The sequence below is a fragment of the Girardinichthys multiradiatus genome, chromosome 18, assembly GCF_021462225.1.
Source record: "Girardinichthys multiradiatus isolate DD_20200921_A chromosome 18, DD_fGirMul_XY1, whole genome shotgun sequence".
NCBI lineage: Eukaryota > Metazoa > Chordata > Actinopteri > Cyprinodontiformes > Goodeidae > Girardinichthys > Girardinichthys multiradiatus.
Genome location: NC_061810.1, coordinates 43,637,062 through 43,653,891, shown reverse-complemented (window position 1 = coordinate 43,653,891; position 16,830 = coordinate 43,637,062). Strand labels below are relative to the sequence as shown.

The 16,830-nt window shown below is 39.1% G+C and overlaps 2 protein-coding genes across 7 annotated transcripts in view; one reads left to right on the top strand and one right to left on the bottom strand.

Moving 5' to 3' along the window:
* Nucleotides 1–16,012, bottom strand: part of nectin1b (nectin cell adhesion molecule 1b) — a 275,781-nt gene extending 259,769 nt beyond the window's left edge. For 2 of the 6 annotated variants that reach the window (XM_047392149.1, XM_047392148.1), the window contains exon 1: nucleotides 14,967–16,012. In XM_047392149.1, coding sequence (XP_047248105.1) covers nucleotides 14,967–15,018 — 52 coding nt within the window. In that variant the 5' untranslated portion in view covers nucleotides 15,019–16,012. The remainder of the gene's footprint in view (nucleotides 1–14,966) is intronic. The other 4 variants (XM_047392146.1, XM_047392150.1, XM_047392147.1 and 1 more) reach the window with 3 other exon arrangements.
* Nucleotides 3,451–3,747, top strand: LOC124884306 (histone H4-like). The gene has a single exon (XM_047392153.1). It carries the CDS (start codon nucleotides 3,451–3,453, stop codon nucleotides 3,745–3,747), a length of 297 nt encoding a protein of 98 aa, XP_047248109.1.
* Nucleotides 16,013–16,830: the final 818 nt, after the last annotated feature.

The following is a 16,830-nucleotide window of genomic DNA, read 5'->3' as shown; positions in this document are numbered from 1 at the left end:
CGGTATCAGCAGGTTAGGTGACTGTTCACAAAGTTCTAATTGTTGCATCTCTGCGATGTACATTTAATTCCTAACTAGTTCCATTTGCAAGTTAGAATAATAAAAAATTGGTAACATGTAAGCAAGGATGCAGAAAATCCCCAATCATTGCAAACAATGTACAGGATTTTAACTTTCTAATTTCATTCTAAAAAGTCACTGTAAGGGGTCACTGTAAGGGGTCATTGTAAGTACAAAACAACATTAGAAGGTGACATCATCTGCTGTTCAATGGAAGCCAAAGGCAACTGTAAATTATTCAGGCTTCACTGGGAAACCGAAACATCTTGTTCCGTAGACCAATGTGACAGAGTGTCAGACAGATTGGCAGGAGCATGACAAGGGTGACAAATCCACAGTGGAAGAAATTTTACCTGGATATAAGTTAAGGTATATAGGTGCGAGTCAGCTGAATATCTCCCAGTATTAAGCAGGCTATGTTATGGTCTACCACACTGCCAAAATAAAGGGATGAATTCTGCAGTGCAGGCCACCTCCGTACTCGCCTCTATTTGTCTTAGACCAAAGTTTGAGTGCATAAATACAAAAGAAAGATGAAAGTATTCCAAAGTTAGGTGCTTTTATTTATTTTATATGCCGCTAACTGAGAAAGCCTGGAAAACCAGGTGTCAGGTGGAGATCAGAATATGTATTCACATGTAGACAACTGAACTCTCATTTATATTGAGAAATAGTCTGTAAAGTTGATCAAAGCAAGCAGCAGAGAGAAACGCTGAGAGAAATATTAGTTGACCTGTTATCAGCCATATTTTTCTAGTTTGCCTGCACAGGACGGGGGCACTAAGGAGCTTTGCACCGAGCTGCAGCTTGCTGGGAGCTTAGCTATATGTCAGGGAGAATAAATAAACCTGTGTTTGTGTTTTATAAGCACCACCCCAAACCCTTTCATTCAACCACTACCGCTGCTGAAGCACCCCCGTCACCCACTCCCCGTTTACAACCACGCAGTTGCTTTGAAGCGCAGTCAGCTCCCGGAGAGATATCGGCACGGAATATTAAATAAGCGAACACCATCACTCATTAAAAAGGGAAACATTTCATGAAACAAACCCCCTTTTGTATCAAGTGTTAACCAAGCCAACACTCGGTGCACGCTGTCCTCAAAGGGAGAGTGAGGAAACCAGGGAGATAAGAAAGATGGAACGTGGTAGGTGCAGAACCAAGATTAGTAGAAAGTAAACGAGGGAAATAAAAGAGTTGTTTTTGGAAGGAGATAAGCTCTGGGACTTGTGAGAGCTTGAGTTATGTGGCACCATGATGGAAATTTAAGACCGTTTTAACTGGGAACTTCTTCGTGACAGACTGAAACGCTACTAAATTTAAAAAAATGCTTGAATTTTTCATTTAGAGATATTTTGCAAGTTATGATTAAATTTGAGCCTGACTGCTAGAGATGAGGAGATGGCATATGCAGTGATGAAGCCTGAAGGCTTGAAATGGAATTGATCAACATGGAATTTTTACATATTATGGATGTTTTCACTTGAATATGGGACACACAAACATTTAGAATTTATTAAACTGACCTGCTTGAGTTTATAAATCAGAAAAAATGTCAAAATGTAAATTTTAAAGTTGCACCAATGAGGTTTTTCCATGATGATACAGATTTATGGTTTAATTTGACTGACAACTGAATGACAATACAATTCTGATTTTGATTTTTGATGGGTGTTTTATCTCTAAGGACGTAAAGACATGCAACATAGAGCAATGAAAAACTTAGTGGGCCAGTAGATAACCAATCAAAACCAGTCAATGGAAAATTAGACAATTTATGCAAATATATTAAAATAAACTCCCTAAATTCAACAGAAAACTGTGATTTGATTCACTGAAAGTCTTATTTTACAAATGTGCAGTCAATAAATTAAACTGCATTTATATTCACTTGTACAAGCAAAGCAAAAAATGCATTGTTGAAATGTAAAGACATCTTGTTGCATTTCATAACCATAGCAAACTACAATTAAATACCCATAATTTACAAGTAAATTTATACTGTGTAATCATTTAACCCAGAACAATAAATAACGTCTATACATTTTCCTGCCACACTGAGCTGGTCTTTGTCTGTTCCATTATGTTTACAGTTCACTTGCTCATGTTTTATTTACTGTCATGTTAGATTAGTAAAGCTCTGACACAATGAGTGCAGTGCAATGGGCGCAGGGCAGGCTGACTTTCTACAGCAGCTGCTTTAAGCAATGAAGAAATGACATGGATGTTTTATAATTAAATTTAAATATGATCCAAATTCAATCAAAAGTTTAAGCTAATAAGCTCACTAAGCCAAATAAAGTCACAATCCAGTTTATTTTATTCTACTTAAATGCAATTGTGTACAGTCTTTTCAATCCAATTAATTTCTAGTGAAAAATAATTGCTCTCCAATTCAGTTTAGTAAGTACTAATAAAGCACTATGTGTGTAAAAACTATATCCAGGTCTTGCTGCATGATATTGTGTTCTTGAGAAGAAGACTTAAGCTATACCTTTGGGCAACGTAAGAAGTTCCATTTTTATAAATAAAGTTTTCATAAATCTAACTATTTTAAAGAATCTGTAATCAGTGTAGAATATTCTAGTCAAGGTTTTAACTATGTCCACTTATTAGGGTTTTTGTGCTTGCTCTTAATGCCAAATAAGGATTTAAAATTCACATTTTTATTTCCTTTCACAAATTGGATAATAGTTTCATTAATTTTAAACTGTGTTTTAAATAATTTTGGAGGAGAATTAGTGTTTAAGTTTAGTGCAGATAAGAAGCTCTGATTTAGATACTAACAGTAGCGCCTTACAGCTAACAGTTAGCCTGTAGCGGTATTCTCACATTGCTTAGAAATTGTTCATATATTGTCTGTTTTTTTTCTTTTTTTTCCCTACCAGGCGCCCAAAAGGCTAGGATTAGGGCTGCACAATATGACAAAAATATGCCAGTCAGTCATTCATTTTCTACCGCTTATTCCATAGTGGGTCGCGGGGGAGCTGGTGCCTATCTCCAGCAGTCTATGGGCGAGAGGCAGGGTACACCATGGACAGGTCGCCAGTCCATCGCAGGGCAACACACAAACAACCACACACACTCATTCATACCCCTAAGGGCAATTTAGATTAACCAATTAACCTACCAGGCATGTCTTTGGACTGTGGGAGGAAGCCGGAGTACCCGGTGAGAACCCACGCATGCACAGGGAGAACATGGAAACTCCATGCAGAAAGACCCCCAGCCGGAAATCGAACCCAGGACCTTCTTGCTGCAAGGCAACAGTGCTACCAACTGCGCCACTGTGCAGCCCCAGGAAAAAAAAAAAAAAAACAATAATTTGTAGTCAATAATTAGTTTGTAGTCAACAGACAACCTACAACTAGACCCTACAACTAGATCGCCATGAGTGGACAAGGCAAAGGAGGTAAAGGACTCGGGAAAGGAGGAGCCAAGCGGCACCGTAAGGTCTTCCGTGACAACATCCAGGGCATCACCAAGCCCGCTATCCGCCGCCTGGCTCGCCGCAGAGGAGTCAAGCGTATCTCCAGTGTGATCTACGAGGAGACTCGCGGTGTGCTCAAGGTGTTCCTGGAGAACATCATCCGGGATGCTGTCACCTACACCGAGCACGCTAAGAGGAAGACTGTGACCGCCATGGATGTGGTGTACGCCCTGAAGAGGCAGGGCCGCACTCTGTAGAAAAATATGCGGTATTCAATATTATTGTTGAATGCTGCAGTAACAATATAAATTGCGATAAAAATAAGTAAAAAGTGTTGATGTCCTTCTGCTGTGCATTCATAGCAAATCCCAGACGATCCCAGACAATGAGCAATCTATCCAGCTCATGGAAAAAATGTTATTCTTTATTTCAATCTCAACAAGAAGGTTTTATTTAAAAAGGGGCTTCTGGCCGATGTTAGCCGTTTTGGCCTTCAAACAGTTGTAGTTTCTTAACGACTTTTCCACCTTCCCACCTCTTTATCTTCTAAAACTTTTTTGCTGTACTTTTTAAGATGTACCTGTATTACATCTCCAAATGTAATACAGATATAGAGATTGTAATGCTTGGTACTTAAATGATTAACACTTGCACTGCAAATTGTGTATAGTGATATTGCCTCAATTATAAATTTGTGAGATGTTATGCAGCCTCATTCATAAGTTATTTGTCGCCATTTCTTTTGGCTACTAGGTACTCCAATAAGCTGCCACACAAACAATTTCATAATGAATCTGGGCTCTTCAATGCTCATGAATCAGCGTTGTCAGTAAGCAAAAGGTATTTTAGTCATAAGAAAGACTTCTCTGCAATTTCATCTTAACCTGATTTTCAAAAATGCATTTACAACATTGAAAAAAATTTTTTTTGTTTTTTAATGTCAAATTATGTAAAGCATCTAGTTATCCAGCTGTAATCCAATATACAATAATATGCCGCTAAAATACATTACAACAGATTGACTGTAAAATAACGCAGTTGCCAGTAATTTCCTGTTATTTCACAGTGGAATGATTTAGTATTCAAAAACCATAAAATAATGGCAAAGAACAACGTGGCTATTGTTCCCAGGAAGCATCTCGTATCTAATGTTTAATTTACAGCCTAAGCTGGTCCACTTTGTCTGCCAGCTGCACTGATTTATCAGTTTGACTGAAGACAGTTGAGGAAGAGCTCTTGTCAACACACCGCAAAAGTCAGCACAAAATTTAACGGACACAAACAACGGAAAAAGAAAAATCATCGAAACTACACCAACAGGTTTATCAGGTTTTAGAATAAGTGCACCTCAACGAGTTGTGGGGGTTAAAGGTGTGAGAGAGATAGAAATGTGAACACACGGTCATAACGAGCTAAAACAACATGCAATGTTTCCTGTTACACTAATTACAATTTTAATGCATTTGGCTCAGTTCAAAAGAGAGCAGGGACGATCCTACAGGATCCATTTCCCTCCCTCTACACTCAGACTCTGCAGGATGCTCTCAAAATGCTTTCTATTTCCTCTTTGCTCCTTAATGGGGGCACATTGGCCTGGTTCATTGTCACTGAGTTTTTTAGGCTGTCACAAGGAAAAGTGGGAGCTGCAATCATTTGATCACCCGTACTTTAAAGGCATACAGTGAGTGGAAGGCTGAGAATTATACTTTCTCTCAATCCCAGATCAGCTTGTGACTAAACGTCCTCGTTGTAAACTCTGAGACAATGAGCAAAGAATTGTATACCCATATGGCTTCTTTTCCTTAAAGCAGCCAAGCAGAAAATACAAGACGACTGCAGTGAAAAGGAAAAGAAAACAGTGAATGGCTCCCATCTCCTTGCACGGCAGCTTGGAAAAACAAAGAGAGTGATGCGGCTCTTGCAAAAAGAAAAAAAAAATGCTTTTAGTGGATATGACTGAGTAGTAACTATAGTAACTGAAGGGAGAAACTGTGCAAGTTATTGGTAAGACGGGCTGATCTCAAATGAAAACAGCGCTAACTGTGACAAGCTATCCAACATGTCAGAATATTTACATTGTCTTCTGAGATATGTATCTACTCAAGAACCACAATAAATCTAAGATATTATTAGATGTTAGATAAACTTAGTAATGGAAAGAAAAATATGAAGCAAGAGCAGTTAGTCAATTCAATTCCCATTCTCAAGAGCAGGAATTTAACCGCCTAATCTCCTGACAAGGATCAGCTAAATAAGGAAGAGACTCGAACAAATTAATGTCGATTCAGAAAAGCTCCAAGCTATATTTGAGCCCTCTGATTGATTGTCTTTGCTGATACTGCGTTTTGACTTGAAACACAAGAGAAATTCTACGGATTTAGGATATAGAATTGCAACTCTAACTTGCTGATAGATGTGGTGTTCCTTCCTGATCTGACATGATGGCTGTCTGAAGAGAGGGTGGAAAAGGAGCTGGAGAGGACATCGGAAAAACCAAAAGCCAAAATCAAATGCCGGATTTGATACTGAACTGTATGTTGTGACTAAAAGGTTTGGTAACCTTAGAAGGCCTGCGTCCGGAAGAAACTTCACTGCTGATACTTGTTTGAACTTCCCCAGCCCCCTAAAATAGCTACATCCAGTGTCAGATGATCCGATTCCTGCCACTTCTTTATCGGTCATGCGAACAACAGCCAGCAGAATAAGCGAGCTTTAGTCCAGTTTACAGTGGATCTCAAATGTGTACAGTTAAAGTACCAGGTTTTTGTAATGTAAAAAAATTGGGATGATCATGAGTCATTTAAAAACTTTTCTAACATTAATGTGACGTATAACTTGTCCAAATCGACATTTAAGCAATAAAAAAGGTTAAATAACCTGGTTGTATTCATGCACACACCCTTAAACTAAAACTTTGTTCAAGCATCCATCTTTAGCATTCAGTTTTTCTTGGTAGAAGACTTACATGAACATTTTATCACTCTTGTACTATTTGTCCAAATCTAGCAGATTGTGAGGACATTTTCTGCCATAGTTCTCTTTATCTCTTTAGGAAACCCCTACAGATGTTTCTATATGATTTGGTTCTTGACTAGGTGGGCTATTCCTAAAGCAATTTTTTGTTGATTTTATTCCATGCTTGGACTCAAAGAGATGCTGAAAAATAAAACCATTCTTCATCTTCAGCTTTCTAGAAGCCTGAGGTTTTGGGATATAAACTGTGAGGTGTTCGGAATTTTTTATAATTTCATCCACTTTTATCGAAAATGTAAGCCCAAAGCATGATACTACCACCACCGTGTTTCCCTGTGGATCTAGCATTTCTTTGGTGATGATGTCTGATGACACCAAACCAGGAATTGTTTGGCTTACATGCAAAACACTAAGTGATAGTAATAATTTCATCCACCTTTACGAAAACCTGGGTTTGATCTGAAAAAAAGTACGCCCAAAGCATGATGCTGCCACCACCATTTTTAACTGGTGGTTATGATGTTTCTTTGGTGATGCACAGTGTTGTTTATTTCAAGCATACACTACCGATCAAAAGTTTTGGAACCCTTTTCTCATTTAATGGTTTTCTTTATGTTTACGACTATTTACATTGCATGTAGATTCTCACTGAAGGCATAAAACTGTGAATGAACACATATGGAATTATGTAGCAAACGAAAAATTGTAAAAGAACTTTAAATATATTTTAGATTTCTTAAAGTACCGCCCTTTGCTGTAATGACTGAAATATTAACCTTTGGCCATCTCTCAATGAACCTCTGATACGTTCTTTCAAGACTCTTTAGAAAACCATTTCAGGTAACCTCCTCATGAAGCTCATGGAGACAATGCTAAGGGTGCAAAGCAGTAATCAAAGCAAAGGGTGGCTATTTTGAAAAATGTAAAATATAAAAATGTTTAGAGTTATACCACACTTTTTGTTTACTACATAATTCCATGTGTGTTCATTCACAGTTTTGTTGCCTTTGGAAAGAATCTACAGTGTAAATAGTCATGAAAAAAAAAGAGACGCATTAAGTGAGAAAGTGTATCTAAAACGTTTGACCGGTACTGTACATTCCAAACGTTTTTGGTATTTAGAAATATTTTTATGAGCAGATTTGTTTTTGTTTTTTTTCAGTTGAATTGTACAAGATACAGAAATGACCTTAATTTAACATTCATTCAGTCTTCCACATGCAAGGAATGCTCCATTTTGTCATAACCTTTCCATTATTTAGGTTCAGTTCTTCTTGCCATGTTTTATTCATCTATTTGGTGATATGCAGTCTTCATGCAGAGATCACAAGGGTTAGTGATGATGAGAATCCTGAACTTGAAAAGAAAAAAAGGTCCCTTTTGATCAACTAATTTAGTGTATAGAATAAAACTTAAAAGAGAAGAAACACCGCTTCTGTTATTAATGAAGAGCCACTCCATTTCTACAATCACAACAGACAGAATAAAGGAAACCTCAGCTTTACAGAGACACTTCACACAGTGTTCTAAGGGGGATTTGCCAAAGAGCTGACAGTAGAACCACAATGAGCTAAATTCTATGCAAGATGAAGTTTGAGTGCCCAAGTGCCTCCATTAGCTCCAACAGCAAAAGCAAAGCTTAATCTTCTGTCGGCTTCCTTCGAGCTAGTCTCCCAGGACTCAAAGCGTTCTCACCCATCTATCACCTCAGCAGGGACCAAAGTAGTCTCCCCAAAGGACTGAGGATCAAACTAAAAGCTATCAAGGCCCAACAATCCACATGAAGACACTCTCTACTTTATTATATCATCCAAGAAGAAGACAAGTGCCACAGATTACCAATTATAATTTTCTCCACAAACAGGATAAAACATAAACAAAGTGAAAACGGTAATTACAATATTACATAGGCCAACAGTGCTCCCTCCATGACATACAGCCAGGTGACAAATTAAAGGGGAACCCTGAGCACAAGATTGGAAAAACAACAAGTGCAGGTGGATCCATGCAGGTGCGCTGCATGCTACAATTACACAATTAACTTCCACTCATGCTCCAAAAAATAGGAAACCGCATCAAGTTAGAGAGTGGAAATGTGAATTTAAAAGGGGGCTTGTCATTGGAGTACATGGTCAAAAAGTCAAAAAGACAACTTGAATGGCTTTACTTTTGAAAGCTGGCTGTGTATTTGAACTAAGATGAAATCTGTATTTCGAGCTGAGGGAAATGTCAGTAAGTATAGGATATTAAAATCACAGTTTGTCACATTACAACCACAAACCTCTATGTGTTGCATTGGAATTTTATGATGTAAAAATGAAGTAGCGCATAAATGTACAGTGGGCACTGTAGGAACTATGGAGATCCACAGATCAGTTGGGAGAATCTCAACCATTCTCACTCTGGTAATCATTCTCGCTGGTGGTAGCAGTATCATGCTGTTGGGATATTTTTCTTCGGCAGGAACAGAGAATCTGTTCAAAGTTGATTACAAGATGGATGGAGCTAAGTACAGGGCAATCCTGAAAGAAAACCTCTCGACGTTTACAAATGACTTGGGCCACCTTCCATCTGGACAACATCCCTGAACACACAGCCAGAGCTACAATAAAATGGTTTAGATCAAATCAGAATCATGTGATAGACTCGGCCGGTCAAAGTACAAGCCTACATCCAAATCCAAATTTATGGCAAGACTTGAATATTTCTGTTCACAGACACTCTCCATCCAGTCTGGCTGCGGTTGAGCTATTTTGCAAAGCAGAATATCTAAAAAATGTTGGCCTCTAGATGTGCAAAGTTAGTAAAGACATGCAAAAGATTTGCAACAAAATCTCAATTAAATACAATGAATTTTATTGTTGTAAGGTAACAAAAAGTGACGTACTAATTATTACACTTATGTGAATTATATAAGAGAAACACAAAGAGTAGATCTCTTTCTGTTCTTTCAAAGGTGGGTAAACATAGCAGTGAACTGAGCCCAAACAGTTAGTTAATAAATAATAGGGATGGATAATAGGAGTTGCAAAAATCAACATGAGGCCCTCATTTGGTGGCTTGAGATGAGGCGGTGCTCGTTTTGCTAGCAAATTTCAGGTCCAAGTTCTTTTAAGTGTTAATCTTTATGCTGTGATTAAATATTTTCCAACTCTGATGGGAACGGTCTCCTTCCAAGGTTTTAAAACTTCAAGTCAAAAGGCATGAGGGCTCCTTGAAGGGTTTGATGAAAATTATATGAATCATATGTTGTGCCTTTTTTTACAGTCTCAAGCCAACTAAACACCTCAAGGAGATTTGTTCAGATGTGTTGGACAGAACCCTCATCAAAGAAAGAAAACGAGGGAATATCTTGTGTAACTTGAGTTTCCAACACTTGTAGAACTAATACTACAGAGGATTGATTTTTTTTTCAGCTTGTGAAGGCCCAAAACTTTACAAAGAATCCCTACATTGGTCCAGCACTCATCATCAAACATCTACTCTATCCCTATTTCTAAAAGAGCTTTTAACTGTCCTCAAATACCTTCTGCTCACAGTTGATCTGTCCAACTGTACTGTGTGACGTTCCCAACACAAAATTGCTTTATGCACTTCAAATGAGATTACACAAAAACAAACACACAGTGCTGCCCCACACCATGTGACCATTTGTCACAAGTCAAAGTTAAGTGCTGTGTGTCAAGCTTTCAATAACAAGCTTTGAAATCAAGCTGTCCGATTCTTCATTGGTTCCAACAACAGAGCTATAGATCAGCAAATCCAACAGGAAACATCAGATGCTGACTGACAGGTTTTATGGGACATCGCATTGGAATCGAAATGAGCCAACAGTTTATGGGTTAGTGACATGAAAATAAATGCAGATGTGTGATGAAGCCAATAGACATTCAGGAGGAACTCTGATATAGAGAAAGTACGAACAATAGTAGTCTGCAGCAAAGAAAACACAACTTGTAACCTGACAAAGTATTACAATGCCACAAGCTAAATCAGTTTTAATACTGAATAATATTATATTTACGTCCTTCCCGAATTGCTAAATATTATTAAATACCACTTTAGCTTTTAAAAATGTTGTCACATTACTACTACAAATTTCAATCTGTCTTATTGGGATTTCTGTAATAGACCAACACTAAGTAGTACATAATTTTGATTAAGAAAGGAGAGAATACACTGTTTACCTACTTTTGTGTAATTTAATCTCATTATACATACAGCTGTTATGTTAGGAATCTCAGACGTTTGTTAGAGAAGATCAGTGAACAAGCAGCATCTTGAAGACTAAGGGACATAATAGCCAGGTTATTGATGAGATTTTTGAATAGCTTTAGAGCAGAGTAAAGTTAGGTTATATAAAAGTAAGCCAAGCTTCAAACATCCTAAAAGGTGCTCTGCTCAGATGAGACCAAATCTGAACTTTTTGGTCTAAATGCAAAATGCTATCAACATGAACACACCATCCCAGCAGTCGAACATGGTGGTAGCATCATAAAGCATCTCCACAGCATGTTGCTGCCACCACCATGTTTAACCATGAAGATGGTGGTAGCATCATACAGTGGGGATAATGCTGCTACCATCCCATTATGAAACATGGTGGTGGCAACATTATGTCAATGGCAGCATCAAGTATCCCCAGTTCATGCTGCTGCCACCACCATGTTTCACCATGCAGATGCTTTTTTTGCAGGGACAGGGATGCTAGTCAGAGGTGATGGTAAGATGGATGGAGCTAAACACAGTGCCATGACAGAAATAAAAACTGCTAGACTGGGGGCGAAGGTTAATCTTCCAGAAGGACCACACTTCTAATCTAGCAGTGAGAACAACATTGGAATGGTTTTTCAAAGTTTTTCCTGTGTTAGAATGGCTCAGTCAAAGTCCAGACCTAAATCCAACTGAGGCTGTATTTATCCAGCTATCCATCAGATCTGACTGAGCTTGATCTATTTTGCAAAGAAAACTGGAAAAAAGGTCAGTTTCCAGATGTCCAAAGCTGGTAGAGACGTACCCCAAAGGTCTTGCAGCTCTAACTGGAAGGAATGTTGCTTCTACAAAGAATTAACTAGGGGTGGGGGAAGGGGGGTAAATATACCAGCGCACACTTTTCCCATTTGTATTTGTAAAATCATTGGAAAACATTGCATTACTTACATTCAACTTCACAGCTATGTAACTAGTTTCAGTTGATCTGTCCCACGAAAATACATTAAAGTTTTTAATAGACAAAATGTGGAAAAGTTGATGTAATATGACTACTTTAGCGATTCACATTGATTTCCCAAATGTGGAGTCTTTCTAATATGAATAATATAAGTTGGAGAATATCCTTACACCATGGCACAGACTTATAACTATATAGGCTGGTACAGCACCAGGACCCGTTGATAAAGCCAAGTCATAAAAAAACACCTGGATGCTAACTCAATTCACATCCAATTAAATTTCAGGCTGGAACACTGGAGAGACAGAGGACTGATATAAGAATGCAGACCAGAGCTGCTGCTCTTATTCACAGATCTATTATATTCACTGTTCCTTCCATTTAATAATCTATTTGGCAAGCAGCTCTCAACATTTCTCTGTTTATGAATTTGGAACTGTTTTGTTTTCCACAAATGGCTATTACCATGACAAGCACAAATGCTCCCCCACCCGACCTGTGGATAACTGCAACAGGGTTCTCTGTGCAGCTATACCTTCATTTGTCTGGACCTTTATTCACTTGTCTGTGCTTTGGTAAAAAGGAGAAGAGCCTGGGACATGCTGTATATCAATTAGGCCATCAAAGACAGACAGGCATTTATGGCATCGCCCTTTAACCTCAGGGTGAAAGACCAAATTCTTGTTTTTGCATGTCAAAAGAAACTGGTCCAAACAACTCCTGAAGCAAAAAATATAAAGGTTCTTCTTTTCACAAATATGTCTGCAGAGATGAATTATTTAGCTGCTTTGGTATCAAATAAAGAAAATGATATATACAGGAAGTGTATTCATATGGTCTTAATTATGCTTCAATAACAACTCCTGCTGTACTCGAATAGGACATTTCCAGGATGCTCGAAGGGCACTTTGAGACATTTCCAGCACACTTGATTGAACAGCTTCAAACGATTTCAACCACGAATCCCAAGAGACCCAGCTAATCCTGATCTTCTCCACAAGCAAAGGGATCATCTCAATATAAATCAGACAGCGCTTTTGATCAAAGTATTCAATCAGACTTAAACACATGACCCCACAAGAAGCCTTGCCGCCAACAAGGTCAGAATCTTGGTTGTTCTCAAGCTACAAAAAAGGAAGCCGAACGAGGCAAAATATTCCACAAGGAAAAATTTATTAGACTTAAAGGGGGAATAAGGGAAACATTACATCAAGTAAACACGTCTTAGCAGCAGCCAGTCGGGGGAAAATAAAGCCATCTGAGTCAATCAAAACACCATCTGATATTTCCTCACCATGCTTGACCCTTTTCTCTTTCTTACTTGAAATCGAGGCTCCAGACATGTAAACAAACCAAAACGTTCAGCTAAGCCTTAAAAGCCCCCTTAAGCATAATGGACCACAAACACGTACGCACATGTCTCCTTGTGGGCCTGTTTTGTTTTCCAATTAGAGCCTGTCAATACAACCTGAATAATGATGCACCTTCCAATGAATCTGATAGGCCTATTAGGCATGTGTGGAAATAATCAGAGTCATTTTGTGCAGCATTAATGTCAGGATGATCAATGTCAAAATATAATTTAATTCATTTAGCAGCTATTGTCACTTCAAATACATCTAAATGGTGTATAAAAAAAGGGAATGTTAGAGGGCATTAAATGTTAGTCATTTAAATCTTTAAAATTTGAATTAAGCATATATGTATATATACAAAATGTTCAATAATGGGTTTTTTTCTAACATTGGCAACTTTATTCTTAGCTAAACATTTTACTTACAAATTTCAGGAAGAAGTTGGTTATTCTAACCACTGAGTGTTGTGTCCAGCAGTGAACGTTAAGGCTCATATGTTTATATGGGTTGTATTATATACTAATATATCAACTCAGAAAGAGTGACGTTATTCTTGTTGGAGCAAGTATTTAAGGTTGTATCAAGCCGAAGTTTAGCTAGTTTAGAGACTTCTTAATTCTGAGGTCGTTTTTAATATGAATATAGGCGCTGTATTATGAAAATATGTATCTTATGTAGTATCTTATGTAAATGTCAAGAACTGTCAGAAGATTTGTAGTTGAAAACATTTCTGTGTTGAAGCATGAATTTAGGTTTCTATCCATCTAATTTAGGGACAGAGCTAATACTAAAGTCAGACTTGCTAACAAGCTAAGCTTCTTAACTGAGGCAGTCATTGCTAATGAACAGCACATTTTTTTAAGAAAATGTTTACTGCACCATCTTAGAATAAATAAAAAAAAGTTTCTTGCTATAATAGTTGATATTTTAGAAATGTTGGCAGGGTGTTAAAACAATTTTACTGGATAAACTGTTTTATCAGTACAACCTTCTTTTGAAGAATAGGTGTCATTAAGGTTGGAAGACAAATGTCTTCTAAGCATGAGTCATTCTTCTTCTGAAAACAGTGGCACCACCCGTGGTGTGGGTTTGAGTCCAATTTGTCCTTGGATTTAGTATCAAAACTGCAGGGTATGGAGGAAGCCTGCAGCCATTTTTTTGTTTTTAGTCCCTAGAAAAAAATTCACTTTGCAAGTAAGATCCCAAACAAGACCAGAAATCAGTATTTGCCAGGAAGGTTTGAGCAGAGCAATTCTATCAATGCCATCATTTTAAGATAAGCTACTACATGTTTAAAAGATTTCCATCATTTATTTATTTATTGTTATCCCATTTTTATGTCCTTCACAGTGTGCCAGTTTTAAATACCTATTACTTATGTGTGGCTCTGCCCCCACATTCCTCTATATATGACCGCAGCAACATGAAAACGCCTGAAATTTATTCTGCCTTTTGGCCTTTGATATGCCCCTTTAAAAACTTTCTGAATGCGCCCCTGCCTTGAAAACACCGATATATCACGAAATAAACAAAAACGAGAACGGTTCACATCATTTTTATCCGATTTTGATTCTGTTTAACTGCAGAATAGGAGGCAAGAATAACATATTTCAATTATCATTCCACTGCACTGCGTGTCTCCCAAGGGCCATTAAAATGAATTATTGGGAAACTTAACGACGGCTTGGCCTGCATGACTCGCACATATCGCCATCTGCCTGCTGTCCGCGTAAGTTCATTATTTGGCAGCCCAATAAGTATTCGGAAGTCGTTTTTATTTTGAAGTGGGCTGGTTTCTGAGACAGGACAAAAAACACTTTCCAATTTTCACCTCACTGGTCTGAGAAAAACATGCAATCAAATCGATTCGCACCCCAAGTCATTAAGAACAATCCAGCACACGCACACAGTGCAGGGAGGTCATGTTGAAACAAGGCAGAAGATTCCCTGCTGATGTCTGTGGATTACTGCGGCTTACCTTGGACCTGCAGCGCCAACAGGAATGCCAACATCCCCGTGAACAGCTCCATGGCACCTCAATTATCCCGGAGGGTCTCTTCTGATAACCTGAGAGCGGGTGGACAGGGCTCACTCAAGACGACAAAGAAGACGCATGCAACTTCTGCAAATCCCACTTCGGCCGCAAACTGGTCTACCTCTCCCTCACTGGGCTGCAGGAGACTTTAGCAAAACTACGGTTTCGGCGGCGCTCCGTGCCAAAGCATCAATGTCACGTCTGCGACGATTCCCCCCCCTGCTGGTTTGGCTCTGGAGAGTTTGCACTGGATGGGTCTCCGGAATGAGATCCAAGCTGATACAGCGTTCCAGTTAAGAAAAATATCAGGCGACGACAGAAAGCGCTGTTGAGTTTTCCTCAGAGGGACTCTTTCAGTTCAACCATCCAGGCTTTGTTGCTCCATCTACCGCTGCGGCTGCTCAACTCTCTTTCCCTCCCTTTCTCTCTCTCTCTCTCTCTCTCTCTCTCTCTCGTTCTCTCCGCCTTCCTGTATTGTGGATCAGAGGTAAAGTGGGCGGGAGGTCTTCGATCGATGCTGCATTGGGAAGTTTCCAACACTGGGAAGGTAACTCCCAAGTATGTAGCTGTTTTAAAATAAACTGACAGTGCGCCTAAAGGGTCACTCTTTCCAGATTCAGATCCGCAAGTTACAAGTTCCCTCCGGTCTGCAGCCTCAGACTGAAGGAGGAGAAAGCAGCAGCAAAGCCGGCCGACGAAGTTGCAGTGACTCTAGAAATCTCAATGCGCCCTCTGCCTCACTTCTCACGGATTATTTTCGGACATGAAATGCAGCGTTGCAGGTCCCGCTTTGCGCAGCGCCCCGCGGATCTGCCTTCACAATGTGTTGATATAGTTGACGCTTTGTTAGGGATCGGGTGACGTTGGTGATCGGGAGGAGCCTGGACTGTCCTGTAAAATATTAAAGTACAGCGAGGGAACCCTAACTTTAAGATGTACATTTTGTGTAAGGAAAGAATATAACAAATTTGTAGCGGAGAAAAACAGACTCAATGGAAATAATAGAAAGAGGGGTTGGGGGGGGGGGGGGGGGGGGGGGGGGGGTATCGTGGCTCTCTGCCCAGGACAGCACGATCTCAGGGCGTCAGAAGCAGCCAAAATGAATGTTATGTTGCTAACTGCATGCCTATCTACTGGGGACTGGGTGCCCCCTTCTAATGCAACTTCATTGGCTCCGAGTGCATTTCAAGATTCCAGTATTGACTTGGAAAGACCTGCATGGTCAGACACCAGTCTATATATCTGATCTAATACATCCCTACTAGGGCCATGAGGTCCTATGATCAAGACCTGCTGATTGTAAAAAAAAAAACGAAAATAAAAATCTGCTGTTTGAAAAGTTCAAGGTGTGAATTTCACAACAGAAAATGCTTCCCCCTAACAGGAAACTTGCAAAGATGTTTTGCAAAAGCATCTTCACAAGCCTCACATTTAGACTCACTGTTTTGTGTGTTTTGACGCTCCTTGCTGAAGCAACAGAGTTCAGATTAAAGGCCATAATTCTTTCTGAATTCCAGCACACAATTTTAATTAATAGTTTTTAAAAAGGTCTCTACAAAACCTAAGAGTTTGAAAACTTCCCTTTCCGATGCAATAAAACATTCACATGACAGCTTCATGAATCATTACACCATTTACTGCAAATCAATTAAGTAATTGAAAATTTTTGTGTGAGCAGGGAACCATCACAGATCCCCTCAATGGCGCCTGCAGCAACCACAGCCAGAGTTCATGTGAACCACAAGCTCAATATATAAGTCTGGGGGCAGAGAGAGCTGAGTTATGATCCGATTTGTTACGTATTTGA

What these genes read in the sequence shown, in the direction of transcription:
- LOC124884306 (XM_047392153.1), top strand. Translation starts at nt 3,451, where the DNA reads ATGAGTGGACAAGGCAAAGGAGGTAAAGGACTCGGGAAAGGAGGAGCC.